We start from the raw sequence: 12,303 nt of genomic DNA, 5'->3' as shown, positions 1-12,303 counted from the left end.
TAAGTGGTGATATTTTTTAATTTCACTTAAAATTAATTTACACTTAAACGTTGCTCTTTTGCCCATTTTCTTATCACACTGGCAATTTGATCGGCTTGGTGTGAAGTTGAGCTTCTAAGAAGTTGTAAAATGTCGCCTAACATATCCACTGGGAATCTCTTTGCTATAACGCCCTAGAAAAACCACAGTTTTAATAAAACATTTTAAATTGACAGATAATAAAATACAAGGTCTAGAAATTCTTTTAAGTCAGTAATTTTCAAATATACAGGGCCATACATATTGACAGGGTGAAAAAACATCATTTTTTTAAACCCCCTGTATATTTTTCATTTTTGGATTCATCTCGATGTTTGCTTTCTTGAAATAAAAGGTTTTGCAATAGCATACGAGGCAGTTTAAAAGATAATTACGTTTTTCTATTACATATCCTGCATACCTACCCTACCCCTACAACATTCACACCCTGTAAAATTGCAGTTATTTGACATCAAAAAATATATTTATAGTCCATTTACTCACGGTTTTTGCTCCGGATTTTAAAGAACCACTTGGATTGGCACGAAATTTGGCATACACATAGCTAACATATGAAAGAAAAAAGTGATATATTGTACCCCCTTCTCGGGGGCAAGAAACATACTTTCAAAATATGTCCGAAAGTGAATAAACTGACTAATTCTGAGCAATTTTGTTCTATAGAGTACTTTCACTAAGTCAATATTTTTGAGTTAATTAGTAAGTGAATATGTTCACTTTTCAAACTTTCCGTGAAACTTTTCTAGAAACTTTCTTAAACACTTTAAAGAAGTTGTGCAGAGTTTTCCCCGAGAAGTGCTTCATTTTTTGCCATTTTCAACTTGGAATATTCGATTCGGAATTTTAAGAATATGAATCTACTTTTCATTTGCTACAACTTTGCTTCTACTGGGTCTGCAGACTTTATACCATTTTTTTTCACTTTTATAAGCTATATTTTTGCTAAGAATAGTTGTTTCGATAAAATACCTACTTAACTTTTCAGTTATTTGCGAAAAACGTGTTTTTTTTTGAAAAATGAACATATTCACTCGCAAATATGTAACTCGAAAATTTATTAACTTAGTGAAAAAACTCTGTAGAAGAAAACTTGCTTAGAATAAGTTAGTTTATCTATTTCCGGACTTATTTTGAACGTATGTTTTTCACTCTCGATGAGGGGTAACACCCACCCCCCAGGATAAAAGCACACATCGGTACAATATCACTTTTTTTCTTTGACATGTGTAGGATGCCAAAATTGCATGTCAATCCTAGCGGTTCTTTGCAATTCGAAGGTTTTGCAATATTTTACCGCGAGTGAATGGACTATTAAGTTCAAATGATTTTTAATATAGTCTACTATCGTTAAAAATATTAATATAGCGAGATATTTAATTTTAGTACATAGGGTTGGTCGAAATTCAGAATGATTATTTTCTGAGTTTCTTAAATGGAACACCCTGTATTTTAATGTTGCAATGAAGTGCTATTTTTTTAATTTCTTAAGCACTCCCCGTAGGTACCTAATTGCTTTAATTTGTGAGTTATTTGTGATTCTTGAAGTTAAAAATTAATTACAACAAAAATTACTTGAAATTTTATTAGGTTGGCCGTGAAAATATTCAATAAAAATATGTAATTTTTCGAGAAAAAAAAATAAACAGACAAAAAAGATACATGTGAGGAAAAAATGATCGAAATTAGTACCGCTTTGGATGCTCGAAAATCGTCATGTATTTTACCACCGATAAAATTAGTTTCATAAAATAAAATACAACATGGTGTAAGTGGAAATATTATCTTATTAAACATCTTGGAAATAGTGTATATTTTTTAACAATCTTTCTATTCTCTTAATTTACCTGAAATACACCAACAATGGCTCCTCGTTTTCCTTCCCAAAACTCTGGATTAGGTTCAATTTTATCTAGCAGATCAAACGCTTTAGCTGCATACCAAAAATCTCCCATTCTGTAACAGTCGTTGGCTATTAAGAGCAACAAATTAAAATTGTCCGAGTTATTGTCCATTTTGTTATATAGTTCCCAAGCTTGTTGTGCCTTATCGTTCATTATGTAGCATCTGCATAAATTCGAATTGTAGACGTAATCATTCTTAATCCGAGGATCACTGATCAAGAGGAATATTTCTTCGGCTTCTTTTGATTGATTACAAGCTGCTTTGGCTTGCCCGAAATTAAAGTTAAAAGTATCATCTTAAAAAAATAAATAGTAAAAATAGTATAGAAATTCAGTAAGCGGCAAAATTAACGGAACACCTTAAAAATTGGGCATCTCTTTTATTATCGAACATAAGCGAATGAATAAAAAACGAAATGTTAAGAAAGCCTAAGGCTACAACTGAGTTTTAATTTTAATATTTTATATATGCTAAAATATTCCACAGGGTGTTCCGAACTTTAAGGAAAAAACACAATATTATTGTCACACCCGGTATAACGTGACATTTATGTGTCTAGCAACAATATTACATCGATATTCTTAAATAATAAAGCTATAATATATTAAAAAAATCCCTCAAATCGGACAACAGGTTTAGGAAATTCGAGACATCTAACATGTCCCATTTCTAAGGTGTTAATTTTGCCGATTAGTGTATATGTCATAGTCAAAGCCCGAATTTCAGGCACTCCTAGCTTTGACTAGGCAATCCTCAGGTCTGACTGACGGTCTTAGTCAAAGCCCGAAATAAATTACAGTTTCGACCTTTGACTAGTCAAATCTAGGAGAGACTAAGTTGGTCAGGCAAAGGTCGAAATTTAATTTTATCGAAATTTCACCTTGTATACGCTTTTTGAAAACTCTAATATGATTTTTACAAATTAGACAAATAGGCAATTAAAATGGCATATTTATTTTTTTCCCACACGATTACTTAATTTTTTATAAAAAAAAAATCAAATTTGACTATGAATAATTAAAAGTTTGGTAAAGTGAACCATAGATTTAAAATAAATAACTTTTATTACAAAAATGAATTTTTTTAACAAATATCTAATTTATGTTATCACCCAATCAACTGATTTATTCAAACTAGAAAACAATCAGGCCCGGATTTAAAAAATTAGTTTGTTTGGGTCTTAGAAAAAATTTTACCTTGTACAGGGTGAGTCATGAGGAACTGTACATACTCCTACCTCGTATAGAGGCCCCTATGGGGAATAACAAATGACCATTAAAAAGTATCTGCTCCCATTGTTTAATAATATACAGGGCGAGTTTCGCATTTTGACAGAAATTTGTATTCGTCATAATTTTTGAACGGTCAGATCGATGTGTCTCTTATTTTGGTCAATCGTTACACTATTGCCACCTAATCAACTGATTTATTCAAACTAGAAAAAAATCAGGTCCGGCTTTAAAAAAATTAGTTCGTTTGGGTCTTAGAAAAAATTTCACCCCGTATAAGCTTTTTGAAAACTCTAATATGAATTTTACAAATTAGACAAATAGGCAATTAAAATAACATATTTACTTTTTGCCGCACACGATTGCTTAATTTTTTATAAAAAAATCAAATTTGATTATGAATTAAAAGTTTGGTAAAGTGAACCATAGATTTAACAAAATTAACTTTTATTACCAAAATTAATTTTTTTTGAACAAATATTTAATTTATGTTACCACCAATCAACTGATTTATTCAAACAAGAAAAAAATCAGGCCCGGATTTAAAAAATATGTTCGTTTTGGTCTTAGAAAAAATTTCACCCTGTATACGCTTTTTGAAAACTCTAATATGATTTTTACAAATTAGACAAATAGGCAATTAAAATGGCTATTTATTTTTTCCCCACACGATTACTTAATTTTTTATAAAAAAAATCAAATTTGACTATGAATAATTAAAAGTTTGGTAAAGTGAACCATAGATTTAAAAAAAATAACTTTTATTAAAAAAATGAACTTTTTTGAACAAATATTTAATTTATGTTATCACCCAATCAACTGATTTATTCAAACTAGAAAAAAATCAGGCCCGGATTTAAAAAATTAGTTTGTTTGGGTCTTAGAAAAAATTTCACCTTGTATACGTTTTTTGAAAACTCTAATATGAATTTTACAAATAAGACAAATAGACAATTAAAATGGCATATTTATTTTTTCCCCACACGATTACTTATTTTTTATTAAAAAATCAAATTTGACTATGCATAAAAAGTTTGGCAAAGTTTTTGCATAGATTTAAAAAAATTAACTTTTTTTACAAAAATTAATTTACAAAAACACCGTTTTTCTTAAAATTAAAAGTTTTACCATTTTTTGTTCTATAACACGTCTAGATCTAAAACTTCCCATACCACTTCTTTTGGACTCTATAGTTTAACATAGACGTGATCAAATTGATAAATTTTATTTTTTTTATTTTATTTTATTTTTCCACCTAATTTTTGCGATTTACAAGTTTGCAACTTTTACAAGAAGAAGACTGAAAGTCTACAACAATTTTCATAGTCTTCACAATGGTAAGAGGTATGTGCTGTAAAAATTTCAGAAAAAAAAATATTAAAATGGAACAGAGTTGTAGCGAGTTAAACCGTGAGTTCATTTTTTTTTTCATTTTTAGGTTAAAATTCCGATTTTGACAAATTTGATTTTTTAATAAAAAATTAAGTAATCGTGTGGGGAAAAAAATAAATATTCCATTTTAATTGCCTATTTGTCTTATTTGTAAAATTCATATTAGAGTTTTCAAAAAGCTTATACAGGGTGAAATTTTTTCTAAGACCAAAACGAACTAATTTTTTAAATCCGGACCTGATTTTTCTCTAGTTTGAATAAATCAGTTGATTGGATGGTAACATAAATTACTTATTTGTGCAAAAAAAATGAATTTTTGCAATAAAAGTTATTTTTTTTCAAATCTATGGTTCACTTTACCAAACTTTTAATTCATAGTGAAATTTGATTTTTTTATAAAAAATTAAGTAATCGTGTGCGGAAAGAAATAAATATGCCATTTTAATTGCCTATTTGTCTAATTTGTAAAATTCATATTAGAGTTTTCAAAAAGCGTATACAGGGTGAAATTTTTTCCAAGACCCAAACGAACTAATTTTTTTAAAGCCGGACCTGATTTTTTTCTAGTTTGAATAAATTAGTTGATTAGGTGGTAATAGTGTAACGATTGGCCAAAATAAGAGACACATCGATTCTGACCGTTCAAAAATTATGACGAATACAAATTTCTGTCAAAATGCGAAACTCGCCCTGTATATTATTAAACAATGGGAGCAGACACTTTTTAATGGTCATTTGTTATTCCCCATAGGAGCCTCTATACGAGGTAGGAGTATGTACAGTTCCTCATGACTCACCCTGTATACGTTTTTTGAAAACTCTAATATGAATTTTACAAATAAGACAAATATGCAATTAAAATGGCATATTTATTTTTCCCCACACGATTACTTATTTTTTTATTAAAAAATCAAGTTTGACTATGCATAAAAAGTTTGGCAAAGTTTTTGCATAGATTTAAAAAAATTAATTTTTTTTTACAAAAATTAATTTACAAAAACAACGTTTTTCTTAAAATTAAAAGTTTTACCATTTTTTTTTCTATAACACGTCTAGATCTAAAACTTCCCATAAAACTTCTTTTGGACTCTATAGTTTAACATAGACGTGATCAAATTGATAAATTTTAAATTTTTCCACCTAATTTTTGCGATTTACAAGTTTGCAACTTTTACAAGAAGAAGACTGAAAGTCTACAACAATTTTCATAGTCTTCACAATGGTAAGAGGTATGTGCTGTAAAAATTTCAGAAAAAAAAAATATTAAAATGGAACAGAGTTGTAGCGAGTTAAACCGTGAGTTCATTTTTTTTTTCATTTTTAGGTTAAAATTCCGATTTTGACAAATTTGATTTTTTAATAAAAAATTAAGTAATCGTGTGGGGAAAAAAATAAATATGCCATTTTAATTGCCTATTTGTCTTATTTGTAAAATTCATATTCAAGTTTTCAAAAAGCGTATACAGGGTGAAAATTTTTCTAAGACCAAAACGAACTAATTTTTTAAATCCGGACCTGATTTTTCTTTAGTTTGAATAAATCAGTTGATTGGATGGTAACATAAGTTACTTATTTGTGCAAAAAAAAAATTAATTTTTGTAATAAAAGTTATTTTTTTTTTAAATCTATGGTTCACTTTACCAAACTTTTAATTATTCATAGTCAAATTTTATTTTTTTTTATAAAAAATTAAGTAATCGTGTGGGGAAAGAATAAATATGCCATTTTAATTGCCTATTTGTCTAATTTGTAAAAATCATATTAGAGTTTTCAAAAAGCGTATACAGGGTGAAATTTTTTCTAAGACTAAAACGAACTTATTTTTTAAATCCGGGACTGATTTTTTTTCTTGTTTGAATAAATCAGTTGATTGGTGGTAACATAAATTAAATATTTGTCCAAAAAAAATTAATTTTGTTAATAAAAGTTAATTTTGTTAAATCTATGGTTCACTTTACCAAACTTTTAATTCATAATCAAATTTGATTTTTTTTATAAAAAATTAAGCAATCGTGTGCGGAAAAAAATAAATATGCCATTTTAATTGCCTATTTGTCTAATTTGTAAAATTCATATTAGAGTTTTCAAAAAGCTTATACAGGGTGAAATTTTTTCTAAGACCCAAACGACCTAATTTTTTTAAAGCCGGACCTGATTTTTTTCTAGTTTGAATAAATTAGTTGATTAGGTGGTAATAGTGTAACGATTGGCCAAAATAAGAAACACATCGATCTGACCGTTCAAAAATTATGACGAATACAAATTTCTGTCAAAATGCAAAACTCGCCCTGTATATTATTAAACAATGGGAGCAGACACTTTTTAATGGTCATTTGTTATTCCCCATAGGAGTCTCTATACGAGGTAGGAGTATGTACAGTTCCTCATGACTCACCCTGTATGTACTTAGCTGGGAGCGCTAATAACCGGCAAAATAACGCAAAAGATGGAAAACATAATACGTTGTGAAATAAAAAGAGATGAAACTAGTAGAGGTGTAAAATTATCGATAGGAACCTATAAATTTACATTACATTACACAGTTTCCCATCTTTATACGTCTGTGAGAGGAGAATTTTATAAAATATATATATGTTACACTTGAAGTTTCCGCGGGAGCTATATGTGCTTTCTGTTGTTTTCCGGGTTTGACTACGCGTTGAATAATTTTGGTTTTGAGAAAAACCATTATTTTGACATTTCGGCAAGATCTCACTTGCCATTGTCAAGTTAGGTAGTTCCGCTTCTCGCTGCTGTTTGAAGTAGACTGAATTTTTATTCACGATACCGTAACTTATATAGTTGATCCTGATGCATTTGCTTGACCTGCGCGTCTCTTGGATCTTGTGATTGGCCCAGTATTTGGGGGGTCTGGAAGGGTGACACGCGTAGATGTCGGCGCTTGATTTATTTTGGTTTTTTTTTTCTTCAGTACCGTTTTCCATGTTGTAGGAAGCCGTTGAGCATCATCTCTTTGGTTTAGACCGTTGGGATTTCTTTCGATTTCTATCGATTCTCTGATTTCACGTTTTCTTTTTATTTCTATGTTAGCTAACATCGTTGTTTAGTTCAAGTTTATTGTATTTCCTGTATTTGCGACATGTTATGCAAGGGATGACGTGGTTTCTCCCCTTTCGATGGCATTTCGGTGTTCTTCTCGTCTTACATGGATTCTTCGGTTGGTCTGTCCAATGTACGACTTTCCACAATCCCCACACGGAATCTCGTATACTCCTTGACTTTCTAACGATATTTTGGTTTTTGATGTTAGTAGATTAGTTGAGATCTTTCTGTCGGTGTTAAATATCGATTCTATGTTATGTTTTCTCTGTTGTACCCTTCTGATATGGCAAAATGGTTTTGCCGATCGGTTTTTCGTCTTCTGTTGGGTCCTTCATTCTTCTTCGAGCATTTTGAGCTTTTTCGATGGTGTATGTTGAGAAGCCGTTTTCTCTTAAAGCTGTTTTCACATTATGCATTTCTTCATTTTGATGTTCTTGGTCTGTCAGTCTTTCGGATCTTGTAATCAACTGAATGTAATTGTGCAGGATGGTGGTGTGAAGCAGCATTTAGATATCTATCGGTATGTGTCGGTTTCCGGTACACTGTATGGTCTATGTGTCCGTCTTGTTTCTTTATTATTAACACATCTAAGAATGGTATTTGATCGTTTTCTTCCAGTTCCATAGTAAACTGAATTTTATGGTGGATATTGTTGATGTGTTCTAAAAATGCCTTTAGTTTTTCTTCTCCGTGGGTCCAGATGATAAAAGTGTCATCCACGTATCTAAGCCAAAGTTTAGGTTTGTATTCAGCTGTTTCTATTGCCCGCTTTCTATTTCCTTCATAAACAAGTTCGCTATTACTGGTGACAGTGGGGAACCCATCGGTGCTCCCTCAACTTGTTTATGTCTTTGTTCCTTATAGATGAAATATGTGTTATTTAAACAGTGTTTGGTTAGGTTTAGAGTATCCGATGAGTATCCCAAGGTAAACAAGACAGGATTACCACTGCGACCAATTGTGAGCTCCATCGGATCTCCCTTACAACCGCTGACAAAATTTCTGGCTCAACAGCTGCAACCATACGCGGAGGAAGCGGATTCTTACGTCAAGAACGCGAGCCACTTCATCGAGCGTATAAAAGGTGTGACTCTTGAGCCGGGACATTTGATAGTCAGCTTCGATGTAGTCTCACTTTTCACGAATGTTCCTATAGATGAATCACTGAACATCATAAGCAAAAAGTATCCAATATCACCGAATACTCTAAACCTAACCAAACATATTTCATCTATATATAAGGAACAAAGATACAAACAAGTTGAGGGAGTACCGATGGGTTCCCCACGTTCACCAGTAATAGCGAACTTGTTTATGAAGGAAATAGAACAGCGGGCAATAGAAACAGCTGAATACAAACCTAAACTTTGGCTTAGATACGTGGATGACACTTTTATCTCTGGACCCACGGAGAAGAAAAACTAAAGGCATTTTTAGAACACATCAACAATATCCACCATAAATTTCAGTTTACTATGGAACTGGAAGAAAACTATCAAATACCATTATTAAATGTGTTAATAATAAAGAAACAAGACGGACACAACCGCAGAATTCATGTAAGACGAGAAGAACACCGAAATGCCATCGAAAGGGGAGAAACCACGTCCTCCCTTGCACAAACTGTCGCAAATACAGGACATACAATAAACCTGAACCAAACAACGATGTTAGCTAACATAGAAATAAAAAGAAAACGTGAAATCAGAGAATCGATAGAAATTGAAAGAAATTCCAACGGTCTAAACCAAAGAGATGATGCTCAACGGCTTCCTACAACATGGAAAACGGTACTGAAGAAAAAGACCAAAATAAATCAAACGCCGACATCTACGCGTGTCACCCTTCCAGACCCCCCACTGCTTGCCCACGACTTGTTTGATATCATCTGTCCGCCTCTTCTGCGTTCTGCCTACTCCTTGCCTGTTCTTGGTCTCCAATTTGTTAATCTCTGTGTTCATTTTTTGGGATTATCTCGGGCAACATACCCGAACCATTGCCACTTGAGCCTTGCAATACGTCCTGCAACATCAGTAATCTTTATTCATTCACGAATGTCGATATTTCGAATCCTGCTTCTCTAACTAATCCCTAGCATGACCCTCTCTATCGCTCTTTGGGCCCTACTGAGTTGCCTCTGTTTTTCTTTGTAAAGGCCATGGTCTCCAGTCCATACAGGGTGGGCCAAAGAAAACAGTTCTCCTCGATATTTGGCAGTATTTATTAGATTTTAAGGAAATAACGAAACAGGTCGATTTTTGATCTAAGGGGGACACATTTTTACGGTACATACATCTGTCATTTGTAAACCCCCTCCCTTCCACATCCCCACCACTTATTTTTAAATAGGGAATAAGGGTCGTGTGATAGCTCATTTGAAAGGTTCTAAGTCTCTATTCAGTAATATTAACATTGTCATAATTATTTATACAGGGTGTCCTAGAAAAATTATTTTGAATTAAATTAATTTATACAAAAAGAAGAATGTATGTAATTTATTTAATTCAAAATACATTCTCCTGCTGACAGAAAACAGAAAAAAAATTTTATTTGATAAATAAACATTGTTGCTTAAATTCAATATTCAACCTACCAAGAGGCAGATGGGTGGCAACTTGAACATTGAAATTAAGCAAAAAGCAATGTTTATTTACCAAAAAACATTTTTTTTTGTTTTGTGATAGCAGTAGAATGTATTTTGAATCAAATAAATTACATATATTCTTCTTTTTGTGTCAATTTATTTAATTAAAAAAATTCTTGGACATCCTGTATAAATAATTATGTTAATGTTTATATTACTGAATAGAGAATTGAATAACCTTTTAAATGAGCTAGCACACAACCCCTAACATAAGGGGTGGGGGAAGTGAAAGGGAGGGGGTTGACAAATGTCAGATGTATGTACCTACCGTATAAAAGTGTGCCCCTTAGATCAAAAATCGACCTGCTTCGTAATTTCCTTAAAATCTAATAAATACTGCCACATATCAAGGTGGACTGTTTTCTTTGGCCCACTCTGTATGTAGTTGCAGGCAAGATACATTTGTCATAATCCTACGTTTTAGACACATTTGTATATTTTTATTCTTCAAAATAAAGCTTAACATGCCGAAAGCTACCCAAGACAATAATTATTGTATGCGTCTTTTTATTTCAGCTATTTGGTTTTTTTGCCGATTTTCTTGGTACTATTCGCGGTGTGCGAGTACTTGGAAGGGAAACGAGAAACGACCGTGTGCGGGTCGCGGAGAAATATTGCAACTATCTTAAATAATTCATATTGTCAATTGAAATTGTCAAATTGACGTATATTTCATACCTTCTGTCATTGAAGCAGAAAAATTATATATTGCTCCACAATATTGATGTGATATGCAATTATTATATAAAGGTAAATTTAATTAATTGTATTTTGCTTGCAGTACTGCATTTTAATAACTAATTTTATTTACTACATACAATTGTTTACGTTTTAATAACATAACCTGAATCTTATTTTTTCTTATTATTTTTTTGGACTATGGCCTTGACAATTATCCAGTAACCAGGACTAATATAATTAAAAGTGCGAATAAAAGTACAGAGCGTAGAAATAGGGGTCGCTTTGCCAAACTTGCACGGTCCCAATACGCCATACGCCTATACATCACGTTAAATTCGACTGGATTAGAAGTAATTAATGAATGTATTGCGCATATTAGTAGAGCATATTGAAGATCACTATAATAAACATAGTCCAGTGTGGATATATTCACAAAATATTGATAGATTATTTCTGAAAATTTATTTTACATTCTACCTAGTCTCACCTGAATGTAGATAACTTTTGATAGATGTTAAATAGACCAGTACATCTTCAAATTGGTTAGCAAGAAAAAAGGCCGCTGCCATACACTGTCTTCCATGAATAGTATCACATTCGCTGGTAGAACTACCAACTAAATGAAAACATTCTTCTGCTATTTTTATATGTTCCATCTACAAGGTATGATTTTCATATCGTCAATATATTTATTTTATCTTATATATACTCAAGTCAACGAGAGCCAAAGTAGGGATATTACCTCCGATTTCTATCCTAATGCATCGATTTTGGTGAAATTTTGAGAATAGGCTCTACTTACCTCCTAATTCTAAGGTCTACTCTATCCCGATATAAGCTTACTATTTTTAGGGGTTAAAACTACTCCTTATTGCCAAAATTAAATAAAACTAGTTGTAACATGAAATCAAGGTACTCTTTAGGATTTAATAGTGTTTGATGAAGTTAAATAAAGGTATTTTTGAAGTTATACCAGTGGCGGCTCTTGGCTTTAGGGACAGGGTCGGCAAGGTTTTGTCTCCAAAGGCTTCAATTTCATAGGAGATCTTTGGTTTTTGTGTTTTTTTATTTTTTTTTTGTTTTTTTCCTATAAATTTAGAAACTATACCTGTTTATAAATTAACTCTAGTCTATGTTGTTTCGAAGTAGCAAAATGGGTTATAATGTATGTAATTGTAAAATTTATTATTGTTTTGGAGGGATTTTAAAAGTTTTTTTCTATCGACATTTGAGACAAGTTTGACATTCTCTCCTGTTTCATGGTGTTTCGACAATACGTTTTGACTCTTTTGAGACAAGAGAAATCCCGTTCATTTGAGACAGAATTTGCCCACATTTGAGCACAATAATTTA

At 31.7% G+C, this 12,303-nt stretch overlaps 1 protein-coding gene across 1 annotated transcript in view; it reads right to left on the bottom strand.

Annotated features, from left to right (window-relative positions):
• The window catches only part of LOC126884639 (intraflagellar transport protein 56), a 36,102-nt gene continuing 23,799 nt past the window's right edge, over positions 1-12,303 (bottom strand). The window contains exons 8-10 of the mRNA XM_050650703.1: positions 11,438-11,606; positions 1,884-2,236; positions 1-173 (exon numbers count right to left, since the gene is read on the bottom strand). Coding sequence (XP_050506660.1) covers positions 33-173; positions 1,884-2,236; positions 11,438-11,606 — 663 coding nt within the window. The 3' untranslated portion in view covers positions 1-32. The remainder of the gene's footprint in view (positions 174-1,883; positions 2,237-11,437; positions 11,607-12,303) is intronic.

The sequence above is a fragment of the Diabrotica virgifera genome, chromosome 5, assembly GCF_917563875.1.
Source record: "Diabrotica virgifera virgifera chromosome 5, PGI_DIABVI_V3a".
NCBI classification, from domain to species: Eukaryota; Metazoa; Arthropoda; class Insecta; order Coleoptera; family Chrysomelidae; genus Diabrotica; species Diabrotica virgifera.
The sequence above is the reverse complement of the archived record's forward strand: the minus strand, read 5'-3'. Positions and strand labels throughout refer to the sequence as shown.